Source organism: Oncorhynchus mykiss, chromosome 9, assembly GCF_057628025.1.
Source record: "Oncorhynchus mykiss isolate SJ-2025 chromosome 9, ASM5762802v1, whole genome shotgun sequence".
NCBI lineage: Eukaryota > Metazoa > Chordata > Actinopteri > Salmoniformes > Salmonidae > Oncorhynchus > Oncorhynchus mykiss.
Genome location: NC_143030.1, coordinates 48,435,005 through 48,455,550, shown reverse-complemented (window position 1 = coordinate 48,455,550; position 20,546 = coordinate 48,435,005). Strand labels below are relative to the sequence as shown.

Here is a 20,546-nt window from a genome sequence, read left to right as displayed (position 1 = left end):
TCTGGAGTACTATCTAGACCTCCCTTTGAACCGTTCGACGCTATAGACTTGAAACATCTCTCTCTTAAGACTGTGTTTCTGGTGGCCATCGCCTCTACCAAGAGGGTTGGCGAGCTCCATGCTTTATTTGTTAGTAATGGATGTTATCGCCTGGGCCCGGGTAAGGCGAGCGTTATTCTGCGGCCTAATCCTGCCTTCCTACCAAAGGTCCTGCCCCCCGGTCACAACAACAGGGAATTTGTGCTAACAGCCTTGTCCACCTCCATGCCCCACTCATGATGTTGATGTACATGCTCTGTGTCTTGTGAGATCCCTAAACACATACGTGGAGCGGACGTTGGAATACAGGGGAAGCCTCTCTCAAACCAACGGTTGTCAACGGTTGTCACATTGGATTGTTCACACTATCCTGCAAGCATGTAGCCTAGCTGGCCACCCAGTGCCATCCTCTATTGTAGCACACCACTAGGGGAGTTGCCACCCCCTGGGCACTGCTTAAGGAAGTCCCCCTCTCTGACATACAGTATGTGCGGCTGCTAGCTGGGCGCCCCCCAGTACCTATGCAAGTTCTTACCAGGAGAATGTGGTTGACCCTCACGGTGTGAGCTCAGCTGTGCTTGGTGCTGCATCGGACACTTATGGTGATGTGTTGCTCTAGGCAGTGACCTACGCAAACCGACTTACTCTGGCATTGTCATCCTATTGAGTGACTAGCATAGTCTCTCAAGCGAAATAGAACAAAAGTTACTCATGTAACCACGGTTCTATGAGCTAGGGACAATGCTAGTCCAGATGCCGGTAACCTTGTATCCTCGTGAAGTGTCTTGAGGAAGTGATGCTACGTGCGGGGGGCTCACGCATCACCCATGGCACAGAATTACTCTGATGTTAATATCTCGACTCATCCTGCCGCCACTCATTGAGTGACACGCATAGTCCTTAGCTCATAGAACCATTACACCCTCCTATTTATCAATAGTTTTTTGTCCTCAGCCACTTGTTTTCCAATAATATTCTTTATGCTTCTTCTCGTGGTCCCTTTTCGCTGACATTATTGCACTTGTTACGTGACACATAAGACTTCTTTCCTGGTGATTCTGCATGAGTGGGTTTCCCTCCAGGCGCTCAGATTGTAGGCTAGTGAGAAATACTAATAAACATAGCTACATGACAACCATGAGAACAGAGATTAAATAGTTGGGCAGCATTATACAAATCAAGTGAAGTTATGTCATCCTTGGCAGAGAATATCCTTTTTCCATCTCAAAGTGAGCTGCACAATGTACTGCAGTGCATACAGGGCCTGACATCTTTTTGTGGGCCCGTTACGCATTTCAACTGATGTCCAACCTGCGATGTGCAGTATGCACTGTAGGCTACTTGAAGACTGAAGGTGAGGCTACATCTTCCAGCTAAGAGGTAACTATGCTGGAAAGCACAATCTGGAAATAAAATATTCTATAGTGTGAATAAGGCATAAGGATCTCTACTCACCTTAATAATTATTTTATTTCATTTTATTTTATTATTTTCTGAGGGGTGAGACAATGTCCTACGCAACAAATTGGACAGTGTTACCTAGTGTTGATTTTTCAGTGTAACATTTCTGGTGTTGATTCAGAGTTACAAATGAACTTTGTAAGTGTTAAATTAACACTCATTGGTGTAAAATAACCCCAGTGTTGGTGTTAATAACTAGATTTGGAACAAAACATGATCATATTTGCCAGCATGCTCAAATGTAGGTTGATTTTGACAATTGTTTGTTTCAATGTAAATGTTTTTGCATTTACATTGATGAATTAGACTTATGCTACTCAAATATAAATAACAAACTTTTCTCAACTAATCCAATCTCTTACTTGGACTTATTACACCCATTACTGAAATGGTTGTTCCAGTTTAAATGCTTTAGGTAGTCTCATATATTAGTCTTGTCAACGCTGGAAGTCATTCTGAATGCAGGTTGTGGGTGAATAAAAATTCCAAATGTTGGATATCTCCACTCTGGATTCCAATAGAAATTACACATCACTTTGCAAGCCATCATAATGTGTACATTCTGATTGTGTTAAGAAATGTCATTTTTATGTTACATATTCAATTAGAATCTCACTTGGTGAAGGCCACAGGATTGAAAATGAACAAATGCAACAACCATGTCTTTGTCACTAACAAATACAGTCATGAGTGGTAACTCACAATTCACTTGAAAGGCAAGGTGTACTGGAAAATATGCAAATAAGGCTTTACACTAAGCAAATGATTAATTTAACATTGAAACGTGTGGACCCATAGACACGTTTAAAGGAAAACTCCACCCCAAAACAATCTTTTGGTATGTAACTTTCAAAATACAGAAATCCTCCCCTGCATGATGCATTTTGATTGAACCAGAGAATTTGCTGTCTATATCATCTTATATTGTGTTTCCAAGATAGCTCATGAAAAAGGATTTGGGACCTTATTTTGAGGGCCTCTACATTAGGCCTACAATCCGATCTGAAAGACCATGCAAAGATGCATTCAACATCAAATATAACATTTCAAATGTTATCCCACCCATACACCACAATTACAACAAGGTCACGGGAGGCAACCTATAGCCATTGCATGCATTTCCTTACATGTATTGTCTCAATACCGTTCTGGTGTCCATAGCAATGCATTGTGTTAGGTGATTGTGGGCTCCACGTGACATGCTTGTAAGGAGTAGCATTAATGAGCATCTGTACTGTAACAACATCTCAGGATGGAAATATTCCATTAATTGAGCACCCCAAGCCACTTCAGATGAGCTGAGTAACTATTTGGCTGTCTGTAACATCCATACCAAATATTCATCATTCTGAGATCATTCCCACGCCGGAGGATATTCAAAGTGAAAGAAAAAAAACGAATACTGTAGTACTACAGTGTGTGTGTGTGTGTGTGTGTGTGTGTGTGTGTGGTCTTGTTCTTCTATCCTCGAGAGGACCTGAAATCCTCCAAAGTCCTCGTGGGGACATTTCCCACGGCTCCACGAGGAAAAAGGCTATTTTAAATGTAGGGGTTCGATTTACGGTTATGATTATAATTAGAGTCTGAGTTAAGGATTATGGGTTAAGATTACGGTTAAGGCTAGGGAAGATTTGGAATGGAAATCAATTTTTAGGTCAATTCTCAATCAATTCTTCATTGTGGCTTAACAAACTGGCATCCCAGCATCCAATCTATCCATAGTAGTAGATACTATTGATTTAATATAAGGAGATCAGTGAGCTTTGATCACTGGATGAGCACACTGCAAGGGTTATCACAGGTCATGTATGAGAACAGAGAGAGAGAGATGGAGAGATAGTGAGAGAGGGATAGAAAGAGAGATGGAGGGATAGCGATAGAGATGGAGAGAGATAGGGAGAAAGACAGAGCAGGGCCCTTTCCTGTGTGACGCTTCGTGACCTGGAAGTAAAGTGACAGAAGGCATCCCCGCCCACTGTGTCTGCAGGGCAACACAGGTCTGCCCGTCTCCCACCTCCGGTGTGAGCTCAGCCAACCTCCCTCAGCAGTCCTACTGTACACACCAGCATTGAATACTTTGGGAACACATTTGAAGGTCTGCTTATTAAGTTCAGAGGTCAGTAGAAACAATAACAACACAAATCTACATGACTTCCGGTCGAATCTAAACTAGTCTGTGCTTGTGAAGACACTTTTCCGTTTCTGGCAGCTAAGAATTCTTAAAGCATGACCCTTTAAGCAGCCGTACACTCACTACCCTGCTGACAAAACTTGCATAGAGCAGCATAGCTTGGTCCAGCATAGGTGTAGGTGTTGCTGGGGACCAGCCTTCACTGTGTTGTCGTGGTGACCAGGCTCCGCTGTGCTTTGCTGTTGACCTGCCTTTGCTGTGTTTTCGTGGTCCCTTCGCTGCGTTTTTGTGGTGACCAGCCCTCGCTGTGCTTTGCTATTGACCAGCATAAGCTGATCCCCAGCAAAACCAGCATTAAGTCACATCATGCTGGCTTGCAAAGTTATGTTTAATTCCTATTGGAATGCAGCCAGAGTGGGGATATCTAACAATTGGAACTTTATTTCACAGAAATATGCATTCAGAATGACTGCCAGGGTTAGAAAGGAAAATAAGTGTGACTACTCAAACCATCTAAACTGGATCAACCATTTCAGTAACAGGTGCAATAAGTCCAACTAACAAATTGGATTAGTTTACACAAATGTATGTTATTTATCTTTGTGTACAACAAACAAAAAAGATAATGAAACAAACAATCCTAAAAATCAACTGCAATAGAGCATGCTGGGAAATATTATGTTGCTTAACCAGCTAGTGTCTGACCATGCTAGATCAGCATGGACCAGCTTGGTCACCAGCATAAGCTGGTGTGTGTCCAAAAAACACTGAAGGCTGATCACCAGTGTCCAAAACACAGAGAAGGCTGGTCCTCAGTGTCCAAAACACAGCGGAGACTGATCACCAGTGTCCAAAACACAGAGAAGGCTGGTCACAAGTGTCCAAAACACAGCGAAGACTGATCACCAGTGTCCAAAACATAGTGAAGACTGATCACCAGTGTCCAAAACATAGTGAAGACTGATCACCAGTGTCCAAAACATAGTGAAGACTGATCACCAGTGTCCAAAACATAGTGAAGACTGATCACCAGTGTCCAAAACATAGTGAAGACTGATCACCAGTGTCCAAAACATAGTGAAGGCTGATCACCAGCAATACCTGCTAGACCATGCTGGTAAACCAGCATAACCAGCTCGACTATGCTAGTCAGACCAGCATCTCACCAGCACTGACCAGCATAGACCAGAAAATACCAGCATGAAATGTATGCTGTTTCCTTTTCTTCAGCAGGGTTCATGGGATTGGTTCATTTAACTCACTCTTTTTCCAGTGGCAGCATCTCGTATTTCTAGGTTTGTGTTCTTCCTCTAGCTCTCAAAGAGTAGGCCAATATCCCCTTGTTATTTATCTTCTCGTTTATTTTTCTCCAACAGCAAGTTGCCTCTAACAGTATGCCTATGAGTAGACTTGGACTGTTGGCCACAGTATACAGCATACCAGAGTTTTAACATTCAAGAGCTTATTAGTTTTTACATGAACCCTGTGGATGTTAGCTAGATAGGCTGCATTTCTATTCATCCTTTAACGGTCGTTTGGCCCTGCCATCAGTGAACACCTTAGTGATCGTGACTCTCCCCACTATGCACAGCGGGTGGAACCTATAAAACAGGCCGGGAGCCAGCGTTGATGAAACCAGATTGCTCTCTCTTTTTCTCTCTCTCTCCTCCGGATCGTTTATTCCCTCCATCCCTCCCTCCTAATGGGTTTCCTCCCGTCATTGTGGATAATTCGTCTTCCAAATAGCCTTGTCAGTATCCACATTGGGTAAGAGCGCGAGGCGGCCGCAAACCCCCTAAGGCTGGGCTGGAATGTTGGGAACACGTCCCGGGCCGTACGAAGGAGGAGGAGGAAACGACCTGAGACACAGTCTTTATGAAACAGGTTAGGCTATAGAATATAGATACACTCCGCAAAGGAGCAGTGGTGTCATGTACTTAAGTAAAATTACTTTAAAGTACTACTTAAGTAGTTTTTTGTGGTATCTGTACTTTACCATTTTACTTCACTACATTCCTAAATAAAATAATGTACATTTTCCTTGACACCCAAATGTACTCGTTACACTTATCAAGAGAACATCCCTGGTCATCCCTACTGCCTCTGATCTGGTAGACTCATTAAACATAAATGCTTTGCTTGTAAATGATGTCTTGAGTGTTGGAGTGTGACCCTGGCTATCCGTCAATAAAAAATACAAATAAAATTGTGCCGTCTGGTTTGCTTTAATATAAAGAATTTGAAATGATTTTTTACTTTTGATACTTAACTACATTTTAGCAATTCCATTTACTTTTGATACTTAACTATATTTAAAAACAAATACTTTTGGACTTTTACTCAAGTAGTATTTTACTGGGTGACTTTCACTTTTACTTGAGTCATTTTCTATTAAGGTATCTTTACTTTTACTCAAGTATGACAATTGGGTACTTTTTCCACCACTGCAAAGGAGTGCCAGTATGCATCTTATTTGTATTGTTGGGAGTGAGGAACAAGGATGAGGGGGAGTGAGGATGGACAGTGAGATATACTCACAAGACGAAGTAGTTAAAGTAGTTAATAGAAGGCGTGTACTCAATGCGTTTCAGCACATTGAAAGTTCCTCATTATTACTTTAAACGGGACTGTCTCAGTAAATGCAGCATTTAAAAAAATTCAATAATCAAAATGATACTAGTTAGCTCTCCACTATCTGGTTAAGGAGTTGCAGGCCTGGTTGTGTGTATAGCCTACGTGGTATATTAGCAGTGTTATTGAACAGGCCAGATACTTTATCTGAGATAAAACTCTGTCTACAACCCCCTTTCCTCTCCTCATATTCCCTCTTCCTCTTCCATTTCATTTTCAATGGGACAATTAAAAGCACACAGCTGTGAAGACAATAACCTCCGGGAGTCCAATGACACACTGTCTTGCTGTGTAACCTTACGCCTGTTTAAATAGTAGGAAAAACTATCTCAAACAGCCATATAGATACTATCCCAAAATGGGAAAACTATACTACTATACTTTTGATGGCTTAAAGCAGTGGTTAACAACCTTGGTTCATGTTTGTTATACATTTTCTTGATTTAGATGGTGTCTCCTATTAGTTGCATCTTTACCGTAGCAGGCAGGTGACTAGGTGAAAGGAAATCTAAGACCAGGGACTTCATCTTCTGAATGTAGAGTTGCCTCGGGATCCCTATTTGGAGATATTTGAATAGCTGTTGATCTATGTTCATTTAGCTAGGGATGTTGGTTGGTCCCGGAGGCAACAATCTACGTGCCAGAGGTCTGTCGTGTTGCATGGAAACACACCACACACATGCACACACACACATATGAACACACACACACACGCACGCGCACACACACACACACACACACACACACACACACACACACACACACAGGCTAAATGTTGTACAGTCCTATCAACACATCAGGCAACTGGAGAATCCCTGCATCTATCGTGAGAGAGCGAAAGAGAGAGAAAGACAGAGAGAGAGAGAGAGAGAGAGAAAGAGGGAGAGATGAAGAGAAAGACCGTGAAACATTGGAGAGCGAGAGTAGGGAGCCAGATTAAGGGTTGTTCCACCTCAAGAAGCACAAGAAAGAGGATTTTGGCACCCACCATCTCAGAGTGTGCTGAAATTGTTTCTGTAGTTAAAAACAAATAAGATTGTCATTCCTGAAACATTATTTTGTTGAAATATAATTGGATCTTTGGACCATAATGAATTGCTTTTATGCACAACTGGCTTGACCACACAATTTATTTTCATCATGAGCAAAAGCTATTGGCTTTCTACCTAAAGTGGCAAAGAAAATATTGTGATCCATTTAATTGAGACCAGCAAAATTAATATAAGGGTGTGGCAGCAGCAGGAACAGCGGCACCTAGTGGACAAAACCTGTTACTTTCAAACAAATGTATGAAAAAGAATGCAAGAGACTTCAATGGCAGATTTCTCTGAATAGGGGAAAAAAAATATCAGATTCACAGGTTACATGGGATGAAGAAGCAATACTCCAAGCCACAGCTCCATACTACTTGTCAGACATAGAGAGCTGATACTGTAAACTGGTTGCTGGGGTGGGATTGGCGTGGGGTGTGGGGGGGTCCGTGGGTGGCTTTTTACCATTTTATTGGATTCCTCATGTCTTACTCAATGGTAGGAAGAAGTTTGCTCCAAATCGGATGTTGTGTACTATAATTATTGGATATTATATGAATCCTATCATTAAAAAGGGCCAATTTGGTTGTAATTAGTTAGCTTAATTAGCTCAAATAAAAATGCAACAAAATAATGTTGCAAGGAACGCTAATGTTATCTGTTTCTAACTACCAAAACTATTCCTGAACAATCTGAGATGGTGGGTGTCATGTCTTGCTGAAATGACAAGAGAGCGAGTGAGTGAGAGAGGGAAGGAGCAGAGTCATAGCCCCCGAGCCAGGGACTGATTTCTGTGTGAACGACAGAATGCATAAAATATGTTTAGTGGATGCCCTCTCAGCCAAGGCAAGCCCGGGCCTAGGACATCAGTGAGCAAGCAAAGGACAGACAGAAACATCTGGCTACCATGTACAGTATTTATTTACTTTAAATGTATTTATCAATGCATATACAGACCCATAACTTTGCACACAGACTGATCGTCGATAGCCTTCTTAAATAAAAATCTTTGACGATAAAATAAAGATACATACGTATCTCCTTTCTTTTACATACACATATAGACACTTTGGTGTGCAGCAATGAAGCTTACATTAAAAAGTCAAGAAGAGTATGATGAATTTTTTCAAGTCATACATTTTTTCAAGTCAGACCCCATCTATTTTAGTTTTAGGTTTAGTAATAAGATAGGGAAGTTTTCCATCTAAGTGCTGTGGGTTGGATGATGGAGTATTCCGGGTTGTGGTGTCATTGTTGGCGCTCCTTGTCTGCCAGTCTCTTTGCCTTATTCTGGAGATATCGCATTTTGCCATCCTCAAAACGCCTCTGCTCCTCATCTCCTTCAAGCTGTGGAAAGAGAAAGGCGGCCATTTTTAGTACAGTTTCACCCAGATCAACATACACATACACACACCGTGTCTTTGAGCCCCATCCACACTCACTTCTGTCAAGTCTTTTACACCCCTGTCGACACTATTGTTGCGTGGGACTATTTTCTTCAGCCGCGCTGCACTTGGCTGCATCATGGGAAGACTTGGTCGCTGGCTGCACAGTGTTAATGAAGCTGCCTGGCAACCTCATGACAACCTCACGACTAACACAACAATTACAGCAGTGTCAAATATCCTTACATGGTACTGTTTCATCGCTAGGATGTTGCTTCCATCCACTCACAGTGTATAGTGACAGGGACACTATCAATATGTGTGCGTGTGTGTGTGTGTGACCTATTTCCCTGCATTCCCTGTCTGCTGTGAACATACACACCAACAAAACCCAAATCCTGTCACTTCACTCAGGCTGGTGCACAAGGCAAGCCAGGGTGACACATTGATGGATGGATGCACCCATCACACATGCCTCACTCGTACTGAAGCATATTTCCCCAAACATTTCTAGCATGAGTTCCACTGGAATATTGTGTGGCTCTGATGTTATGCTCACTACACATTGGAGCTATTTCAGTATCATTTCTATGTGAAACTGAAGCAATTTCAGTTTGTATAAGCAAGTATAATATCTTCTGATAAGGCTGATAATATGTTGTCTCTCCATGTATCAAAATGTTCTCCCGAGTGGCGCAGCGGTCTAAGGCACTACATCTCAGTGCTAGAGGCATCATTACAGACCCGTGTTGATTTCAGGCTGTATCACAACCGTCTGTAGTTGGAAGTCCCATAGGGCGGCGCACAATTGGCCCAGCGTCGTTAGGGCTTGGCCGGGGTAGGCCGTCATTGTAAATAAGAATGTGTTCTTAACTGACTTTCCTAGTTAAATAACGGCTAAATAAAATAAAATATCAAGTCCACTGGTTGTGTAATGAGTGAGTAATGTTGAATAAAATGGGTGGGTTACTATAAAGTTCATAAAGGTGTTACAGAACGTTCATGTCAGGGGTTATAAACAGTTCTAATAATAAATCATCATGTTTCATCTGTAGAGTGCAAGTTCTGAATGCCTATACGCTGTGCACTTCTTTCAAATTGTATCACCTAACTGTTCATGTCATGACACATAGAATCTCACACTGCAAGCTCCGAATACAAAATCAATTAACAGCCTGAAACAACCAGTTGCAACCATGGCTGTTGGCACACATACATGCATGCACAAACGCGTACACGCATGCACAGACCCGTGCACACAAACACACACACATAGACACACACAAACATGCCGTGGGCAAAACTGTGCAATTTACCATGACTCTGCATATTTGTGCACCTGTTGACAGATGGCACACCGTGGATTCACCACATCCAGCTACAGGGTCCTTAGCCATGACAAACCCATCTTCACATAACTATTAATCAGTGGGTGGCGGTGGCCCAGTGGTCAAAGCCGCTGCCCCTGGAACTTATGAATCAGGGCTCACATCACACGGGTTCAAAGCCAACCCATGGCTTTTATTGTACACTTCCTCCTCCTACTTACCTACCTATCCAATTTAAATGTAAGTGTCTAACTGGTAAGAACACCTTTTGATATACATGATATATATGAGTGGAACAAACTACCACAGCAACTCAAAGCAACGCAGGCCATAACTTCATTTAAAAAGAATGTCAAAAGCTGGCTAATGATCGAGCAATAGAAAACAACTGTTGATGTCTGTATACAATGCTCCAGGCTATGACAATGTCTTCCTGTTCTTTGTTTTATTATGTGTTACACAGTACCAGTCAAAAGTTTGGACGCACCTACTCATTCAAGGGTTTTTCTATATTTTTACTATTTTCTACATTGTAGAATAATAGTGAAGACATCAAAACTATGAAATAACACATATGGAATCAAGTTGTAACCAGAAAAGCGTTAAACAAATCTAAATATATTATATATTTGAGATTCTTCAAAGTAGCCACTCTTTGCCTTGATGACAGCTTTGCACATTCTTGGCATTCTCTCAACCAGCTTAATGAATGGGATGCATTTCAATTAACAGGTGTGCCTTGTTAAAAGTTAAGTTGTGGAATTTCTTTCCTTCTTAATGCGTTTGAGCCAATCAGTGTTGTGACAAGGTAGGGGTGGTATACAGAAGATAGCTCTATTTGGTAAAATACCAAGTCCATATTATGGCAAGAACCGCTCAAATAAGCAGAGAAATGACAGTCCATCATTACTTTAAGACATGAAGGTCAGTCAATCCAGAACATTTCAAGAACTTTCCTCAAGTGCAGTTGCAAAAACCAACAAGCGCTATGATGAAACTGGCTCTCATTAGAGTTACCAGCACCTCAGAAATTGCAGCCCAAATAAATGCTTCACAGACTTCAAGTAACAGACATCTCAACATCAACTGTTCAGAGGAGACAGCGTGAATCAGGCCTTTGTCGTCGAATTGCTGCAAAAAAAACACTACTAAAAGACACCAATAATAAGAGACTTGCTTGGACCAAGAAACACGAGCAATGGACATTAGACCTGTGGAAATCTGTCCTTTTGGTCTGATGAGTCCAAATTTTTTATTTTTGGTTCCAACCGTCGTGTCTTTGTGAGACGCAGAGTAGGTGAACGGATTATCTCTGCATGTATGGTTCCCACCATGAATGGAGGAGGAGTGATTGTGTAGAGGTGCTTTGCTTGTGGCTGTCTGTAATTTATTTAGAATTCAAGGTGCACTTAACCAGCATGGCTACCACAGCATTCTGCAGCGATACGCCATCCCATCTGGTTTGCACTTAGTGGTACCATATATATAATTTATTTCTTCAACAGGACAATGACCCAACACACCTCCAGGCTGTGTAAGGGCTATTTGACCAAGAAGGAGAGCGATGGAGTGATGCATCAGATGACCTGGCCTCCACAATCACCCAACCTCAACCCAATTGAAATGGTTTGGGATGAGTTGGACCGCAGAGTGAAGGAAAAGCAGCCAACAAGTGGTCAGCATATGTGGGAACTCCTTCAAGACTGTTGGAAAAGCATTCCAGATGAAGATGGTTGAGAGAATGCCAAGAGTGTGCAAAGCTGTCATCAAGGCAAAGGGTGGCTACTTTGAAGAATCTTTGTTTAACACTTTTTTGGTTACTACTTGATTCAATATGTGTTATTTCATAGTTTTGATGTCTTCACTATTATTCTACAATAGTAAAAAATAAAGAAAAACCATTGAATGAGTAGGTGTGTCCAAACCTTTGACTGGTACTGTATAACACATAACAAAACAAAGAACAGGAAGACATTGTCATAGCCTGGAGCATTGTATACAGACATCAACAGTTGTTTTCTATTGCTGTGAGTAGGTGTATCCAAACTTTTGACTGGTACTGTCCCGACCGTTGTATAAATAAGTGGACCAAGGCACAGCGTGAGTAGAGTTCCACATTTTATTAATAGTGAAACTTCCAAAAACAACAAAGATAAAACGATCGTGCAATACGTAGCGCACATAGGCACTAATACGAAACAAAATCCCACATCGTAGGTGGGAAAAAGGACAAACTAAGTATGATCCCCAATTAGAGGCAACGATAATCAGCTGCCTCCAATTGGGAACCATACTCACACACAAACATAGAAACACAATACCTAGAACCCCCCTAGTCACGCCCTGACCTAAAACACCATAGAGAACCCCGAGGGCTCTCTATGGTCAGGGTGTGACAGGTACTGTATGTGTAATTATCCGCCGCCATTGTTGCAACCCCTATTACCATTCTGTTCAACCTCTCTTTCGTATCGTCCAAGATCCCTAAAGATTGGAAAGCTGCCGTGGTCATCCTCCTCTTCAAAGGGTGACACACTAGACCCAAACTGTTACAGACCTATATCCATCCTGCCCTGCCTTTCTAAAGTCTTTGAAAGCCCAGTTAACAAACAGATAATGACCATTTCGAATCCCACCGTACCTTCTCAGCTGTGCAATCAGGTTTCCGAGCTGGTCACGGGTGCACCTCAGCCACGTTCAAGGTACTAAACAATATCATAACTGCCATCGATAAAAGACAGTACTGTGCAGCCGTCTTCGTCGACCTGGCCAAGGCTTTCAACTCTGTAAATCACCGTATTCTTATCGGCAGACTCAACAGCCTTGGTTTCTCAAATGACTGCCTCGCCTGGTTCACCAACTACTTCTCAGATAGATTTCAGTCGGTCAATTGTGTGTCAGTGTGCCTGTTGTCCGGACCTCTGGTAGTCTCTATGGGGGTACCACAGGGTTCAATTCTCGGGCCGACTCTTTTCTCTGTATATATCGATGTCGCTCTTGCTGCGGATGATTCCCTGAGCCACCTCTACGCAGACGACACCATTCTGCAAACATCTGGCCTTTCTTTGGACACTGTCTTAACAAACCTCCAAACGAGCTTCAATGCCATACAACACGCCTTCCGTAGCCTCCAACTGGTCTTAAACGCTAGTAAAACTAAATGCATGCTTCTGAACCGATTGCATCCCACACTCGCCCACCCAACTAGCATCACTACTCTGGACGGTTCTGACTTAGAATACGTGGACAACTACAAATACCTAGCTAGACTGTAAACTCTCCTTCCAGACTCATATTAAACATCTCCAATCCAAAATTAAATCTAGAATCGGCTTCCTATTTCGCAACAAAACCACCTTCACTCACGCTGCCAAACATACCCTCGTAACACTGACTATCCTACCGATCCTCGACTTTAGCGATGTCATTTACAAAATATGCCTCCAACACTCTACTCAGCAAACTGGATGCAGATAAATCACAGTTCCATCCGTTCTGTCACCAAAGCCCCATATACAACCCACCACTGCGACCTGTATGCTCTCGTCGGCTGGCCCTCGCTTCATATTCGTCGCCAGACCCACTGACTCCAGGTCATTTATAAGTCTCTGCTAGGTAAAGGTTGCCTTATCTCAGCTCACTGGTCACCATAACAACACCCACCCGTAGCACGCACTCCAGCAGGTACAGTGGGGCAAAAAAGTATTTAGTCAGCCAACAATTGTGCAAGTTCTTCCACTTAAAAAGATGAGAGTGGCCTGTATTTTTCATCATAGGTACACTTCAACTATGACAGACAAAATGAGAAAAAAAATCCAGAAAATCACATTGTAGGATTTTTTATGAATTTATTTGCAAATTATGGTGGAAAATAAGTATTTGGTCAATAACAAAAGTTTATCTCAATACTTTGTTATATACCCTTTGTTGGCAATGACAGAGGTCAAACGTTTTCTGTAAGTCTTCACAAGGTTTTCACACACTGTTGCTGGTATTTTGGCCCATTCCTCCATGCAGATCTCTTCTAGAGCAGTGATGTTTTGGGGCTGTTGCTGGGCAACAAGGACTTTCAACTCCCTCCAAAGATTTTCTATGGGGTTGAGATCTGGAGACTGGCTAGGCCACTCCAGGACCTTGAAATGCTTCTTACGAAGCCACTCCTTTGTTTCCCGGGCGGTGTGTTTGGGATCATTGTCATGCTGAAAGACCCAGCCACGTTTCATCTTCAATGCCCTTGCTGATGGAAGGAGGTTTTCACTCAAAATCTCACGATACATGGCCCCATTAATTATTTCCTTTACACGGATCAGTCGTCCTGGTCCCTTTGCAGAAAAACAGCCCCAAAGCATGATGTTTCCACCCCCATGCTTCACAGTAGGTATGGTGTTCTTTGGATGCAACTCAGCATTCTTTGTCCTCCAAACACGACGAGTTGAGTTTTTACCAAAAAGTTATATTTTGGTTTCATCTGACCATATGACATTCTCCCAATCTTCTGCTGGATTATCCAAATGCTCTCTAGCAAACTTCAGACGGGCCTGGACATGTACTGGCTTAAGCAGGGGGACACGTCTGGCACTGCAGGATTTGAGTCCCTGGCGGCGTAGTGTGTTACTGATGGTAGGCTTTGTTACTTTGGTCCCAGCTCTCTGCAGGTCATTCACTAGGTCTGTGGTGGTTCTGGGATTTTTGCTCACCGTTCTTGTGATCATTTTGACCCCACGGGGTGAGATCTTGCGTGGAGCCCCAGATCGAGGGAGATTATCAGTGGTCTTGCATGTCTTTTGTTTCCTAATAATTGCTCCCACAGTTGATTTCTTCAAACCAAGCTGCTTACCTATTGCAGATTCAGTCTTCCCAGCCTGGTGCAGGTCTACAATTTTGTTTCTGGTGTCCTTTGACAGCTCTTTGGTCTTGGCCATAGTGGAGTTTGGAGTGTGACTGTTTGAGGTTGTGGACAGGTGTCTTTTATACTGATAACAACGAAGGAGTGGCTTCGTAAGAAGCATTTCAAGGTCCTGGAGTGGCCTAGCCAGTCCCCAGATCTCAACCCCATAGAAAATCTTTGGAGGGAGTTGAAAGTCCATGTTGCCCAGCAACAGCCCCAAAACATCACTGCTCTAGAGGAGATCTGCATGGAGGAATGGGCCAAAATACCAGCAACAGTGTGTGAAAACCTTGTGAAGACTTACAGAAAACGTTTGACCTCTGTCATTGCCAACAAAGGGTATATAAAAAAGTATTGAGATAAACTTTTGTTATTGACCAAATACTTATTTTCCACCATAATTTGCAAATAAATTCATAAAAAATCCTACAATGTGATTTTCTGGATTTTTTTTCTCATTTTGTCTGTCATAGTTGAAGTGTACCTATGATGAAAATGACAGGCCTCTATCATCTTTTTAAGTGGGAGAACTTGCACAATTGGTGGCTGACTAAATACTTTTTTGCCCCACTGTATATAGCGTCATGTTCGGTTTGTTATTCTTGTTAGTTTGTTCTTCGTTAATAAAAGAAGGATGTATTCAAATCACGCTGCGCCTTGGTCTCCTCACTATGATGAACGTGGCACACAGGTGGTTGTATTTTGTTTTAAATTGTGAAATAAATCCGTCTATCTATGAGAATATACCAAAAATATGTAGCTCAAGGGTTCTCAACCCTTTCCTTTCTGATGCCCACTGAGATCCGACAATATTATTATTATACATACAATAATATTCTTTCGAAAAATATGGGTTGTCTTTAAATCAGGGATAATATTGGTATTCTTAAAAAAAACACGATTGGCCGATTGCAGCCATTGGTGGCCAACGTATTTTCTCCAGGTGATCTCTCGTTAAACCATATGAGCTCAAATCCCCCGCACAGCTGATCACAATTGAAACCATTACTGATCACTGTACTACTGCTCTCTAAAGCTTTTATCTGTGTTAACTTCTACTCCTGCTTTCCTCCAAAATCTTTCAAGAGTTTTCAACCTCCACAGGATTTTATTATCTCTGGTATAAATTAAACATACTCATTTTGCCAGACTAATGTCACATCCTGACTTTAGTTCCTTTTGTATGTCTCTATTTTAGGTTGGTCAGGGCGTGAGTTGGGGTGGGCATTCTATGTTTTGTTCTTGTGTTTATATTTCTATGTGTTTGGCCTGGTATGGTTCCCAATCAGAGGCCAGCTGTCTATCGTTGTCTCTGATTGAGAACCATACTTAGGCAGCCTGTTTTCTCACTTTTGTTTGTGGGTGGTTATTTTCCGTTTCAGTGTTTTCACCATACGGGACTGTTTCGGTTTCTCTTTATTCTCTTGTTCGTTTGTATTCAGTGTATTAAAGTTATCATGGATACGTACCACGCTGCGTTTTGGTCTACTCCTTCTTCCACCAACTAAAATCGTTACAACTAAGCATAGATTTAACCATTCGACAATCATTCTGTGCAACTGAAATCAAATTTACCCTACACATTTAATGAATGGAAAACTCATGTTGGTGTACTTACCTTTTAATTTACGCAATTAACATAATCCATAAATAGAAATGTGTCTTACCATTTACATGTACCTACACTTCTAGATTATTTCACACGACTACTGCACCACACACACTGCAAAGGTGAATCTGTATTGCAATAAAGAGGAAAACATGATCCTATATTAGCCAGCAGTTAGTGTAACATGGACATGGTGCATGTCTAAAGCACTCTCTACAACACTGAGGCCATCTGACAGCTAAAATAAACATTTGTCTTTGCCTCAGCTGTTTTTTCTTCCAAAGGATGACATCATGTGACCTTGAAGGAACTCCTTCCTGGGTCACTGGCTGTCCTGTTGCTCTGGGCATTGGATATGTGTGTATATGTGTGTGTGTGTGTGTGTGTGTGTGTGTGTGTGTGTGTGTGTGTGTGTGTGTGTGTGTGTGTGTCTGTGTGTGTGTGTGTAGGGGGAGGGGGGGGGGGGGGGGGGGGGCAGAGGGCACTAAACAGTTCCTGTCTTGAACAAATTGAATTAAGCTGAAGGGGCAGAGGCTGTGTAGTCAGAGAGACTGCATGGCACACAGCCCAGCTGATTAGGTACTAACAGTTAAGGCAGGGAGGACTTAGGGAATATAACAAACACAACCTTTTGTCAAGACGATGGCTCACCACACATACACATACACCTGGTCCTGTGTGGCTCGTGCATAGCACGGGCAAAAAAGAGATTGTGGGTTCAATCCCCCAAGGCATCACATACACAAGCTAATAATGTATGAACTCACTATACAGTAAGGTGTTTCTGATAAGAACGTCTGAGAAGTGGTATATCTTATACACCACATGTCTTCTTGTTATTTGTATTATCTTAAAGCTGTTTGCATGCAGCGGAGGATACAACACTGCACTGTAATATCTCTACCCCTCGCTCTCTCTCCTTGCTCTCTCTCTCTCTCTCTCTCCTTTCTCTATCTCCCTCTACCCCCCCCCTCTCTCTCTTCCTCTACCTCTCTCTCTCTCCTTTCTCTATCTCCCTCTACCCCCCCCCCTCTCTCTCTCCATGCTCTTTCTCTCTCTCTCCCTCTCTCTCCCTCTACCTCTCTCTCTCTCCCTCTCTCTCCCTCTCTCTCTCCCTCGCTCTCTCTCTCTCATCTCTCTCTTCTTCCCTCTCCCTCACTCTCTCACGCTCCCCCTCTCTCTCTCCCCTTTCTCTTTCTCTCTCTCTCCCTCTACCCCCCCTCTCTCTCTCTCCACGCTCTTTCTCTCTCTCTCCCTCTCTCTCCCTCTACCTCTCTCTCTCTCCCTCTCTCTCTCCCTCGCTCTCTCTCTCTCATCTCTCTCTTCTTCCCTCTCCCTCACTCTCTCACGCTCCCCCTCTCTCTCTCCCCTTTCTCTTTCTCTCTCTCTCCCTCTACCTCTTCTCTCTCTCTTTCTCTCTCTCCCTCTCTCTCTTCCTCCCCCTCTCTCTCTCCCTCTCTCTCTTCCTCCCTCTCTCTCTCACGCTCCATCTCTCTCTCTCTCATCTCTCTCTTCTTCCCTCTCCCTCACTCTCTCACGCTCCCTCTCTCTCTCTCCCCTTTCTCTTTCTCTCTCTCTCCCTCTACCTCTTCTCTCTCTCCCTCTCTCTCTTCCTCCCCCTCTCTCTCTTCCTCCCTCTCTCTCTCACGCTCCATCTCTCTCTCTCTTGCTCTCTCTCTCTCTCTCTCTCTCTCCCTCTCTCTCTTGCTCTCTCTCTTGCTCTCTCTCCCTCTCTCTCTCTCTCTCTCCCTCGCTCCCTCTTTCTGGGTTTTATGTCTAATTACACACGTAACAAAGGACACTGCAGTTCACAACAGGTATAATGTGGCATTTTGTCTAATGGGAGAAGCCAATTAAAATCTAGATCTGACGGTTGTTAATGTACAAGGTAGCTCATAACAGTCCGTGTGAAATGTGTCTCGCTATTGTTTTGTCATCGGTGGGGAAATGATTATGGAGAGGATGGGAAACTGAGGTGTGAGTGTGTGTGAGACAGGGACAGAGAGAGAGAGAGAGAGAGAGAGAGAGTGTGTGTGTGTGTACATGTTAAACTTTGATTCGATTTGACATGCATCATCGTCCATGTGTGTGTGTGTGCATGTCTATGTGAGTGTGTGTGTGCGTGCATGTGTTTGTGCACCCATTGATGTGCATTTGCATAACTACATGAGACACGCCAGTGCTCGGCTAAATATCCTTTCTGTGTCTCTGCATCGTTTGGTATTCCCTCGGTGGCTTTGTCCTAATCACCAATGATAACGCTGCACCACCATCTCCTTCTACTGTTTAACCCCCCACACATGTAGATGTCACGATTAGAAAATTATTCAGTCACAACAATCCCCTTTATAACGTTCAAGAGGCATTTCCCATATTTTTCAGATTATATTCATCTGTTTTATGAACGCTTATGACGGACAGCAATCTGGTCTGGTAGTAAAAGGAGTGGTATTCTGCTAAATGAATGCTGATTGGCTGACAGCCGTGGTATATCAGACCGTATACCACGGGTATGACAAAACATTTATTTTTACTGCTCTAATTACGTTGGGAACCAGTTTATAATAGCAATAAGGCACCTCTAGGATTTGTGGTATATGGCCAATATACCACGGCTAAGGGCTGTATCCAGGCACTCCGCGTGGCGCCGTGCCTAAGAACAGCCCTTAGCCGTGGTATATTGGCCATATATCACACCCTCTCTGGCCTTATTGCTTAACTATATTCATGTTTTTATTGGACAGACCAAACCACTACTGTGTTGTGGTTTGTATCTTTGTTTAAGGCAATCAATACACATCAAGGTTAAATCAAATCAAAAATCAGATCTGGGTTCAAATATGATTTGAAATCATTTCAAATACAGTGCTTGAGTGAGCTCGCCTGGCTTAATGAAGGTCTGTTACACATATATTTCACACCTTCTCAGATTCTTTCATAAAATACCCCGACTTTTGAAAGAGAACAGGATTCTTTAACAACATCCCTGAATTTTAGACAGTGCTCTCCTCAGCTACGAACTCCAAATACAGGACTATGTGGTCAGCCACAATATCTCCCCTTTGTCTTGTTTTTCCTTAACTGCCCACGTAGCTGCGCTCATTGAATTTCAATGGCTTCTCAAATCAGCCTCAATACACCATGTTCAGTCAGTTGGAAGCGCTAGACGCGCGGTTCCATTTTACTAGCGCTGCGGGACTTCTTCCCTCTCCCTCTAACTGACCGCTTTCAAATCAGTTTCCTTCCTTTCTGTTTCCATCCCCCCCGTCAAATCTGTCGCCTCTGAAGTCTCACTTGCAATAGCAAACAAAGAGAATGCTATTCACTGTGAAAAAGCTTATTGCATTGTCCCAAAACAACAATTTACATATTAACCGAAAACAACTACATCGCATGATGCACAATTCAGTGGTCCACTCACCTCCCTTTTTTGCAGGACCCAGCAATTTTTGTATCAACAGTAGACTTTAAAAATGAGTTCACTACAATATACAGTTGAAGTCGGAAGTTTATATACACCTTAGCCAAGTACATTTAAACTCAGTTTTTCACAATTCCTGACATCTAATCCTAGTGAAAATTCCCTGTCTTAGGTCAGTTAGGATCACCAGTTTATTTTAAGAATGTGAAATGTCAGAATAATAGTAGAGAGAATGATTTATTTCAGCTTTTATTTCTTTCATCACATTCCCAGTGGGTCAGAAGTTTACGTACACTCAATTAGTATTTGGTAGCGTTGGATTCGACATTTTGAACATTGAGATATTAAATAAATGATAGGAAAGAAGCATATAATCAAAGGAGAAAGAGACTGGGCCTCTGTAGAAAGACAGATAGCTGTGGAATGTGTTGGGGGACGGGAGCAGAGCACCGTGTTGATACAGGGGAGACAGATGGACATCTGTGGATTAGATGAAGGAGGGGTTGAGGTCAGGGGGTGAGGACAGATTCCCTTAAGGGAGTAATAATGGTTTGATATCCTGTTACCCTCTTTCTGTTGAACCATAAGATGTAAGGACTGGAGAGAAGGCGTGTCTTAAGTA

The 20,546-nt window shown here is 42.6% G+C and overlaps 1 protein-coding gene across 12 annotated transcripts in view; it reads right to left on the bottom strand.

Annotated features, from left to right (window-relative positions):
• Window positions 1–8,196: 8,196 nt before the first annotated feature.
• Window positions 8,197–20,546, bottom strand: part of acot7 (acyl-CoA thioesterase 7) — a 73,928-nt gene continuing 61,578 nt past the window's right edge. For all 12 annotated transcript variants that reach the window (XM_036988074.2, XM_036988071.2, XM_036988072.2 and 9 more), the window contains one exon: window positions 8,197–8,640. In XM_036988074.2, coding sequence (XP_036843969.1) covers window positions 8,542–8,640 — 99 coding nt within the window. In that variant the 3' untranslated portion in view covers window positions 8,197–8,541. The remainder of the gene's footprint in view (window positions 8,641–20,546) is intronic.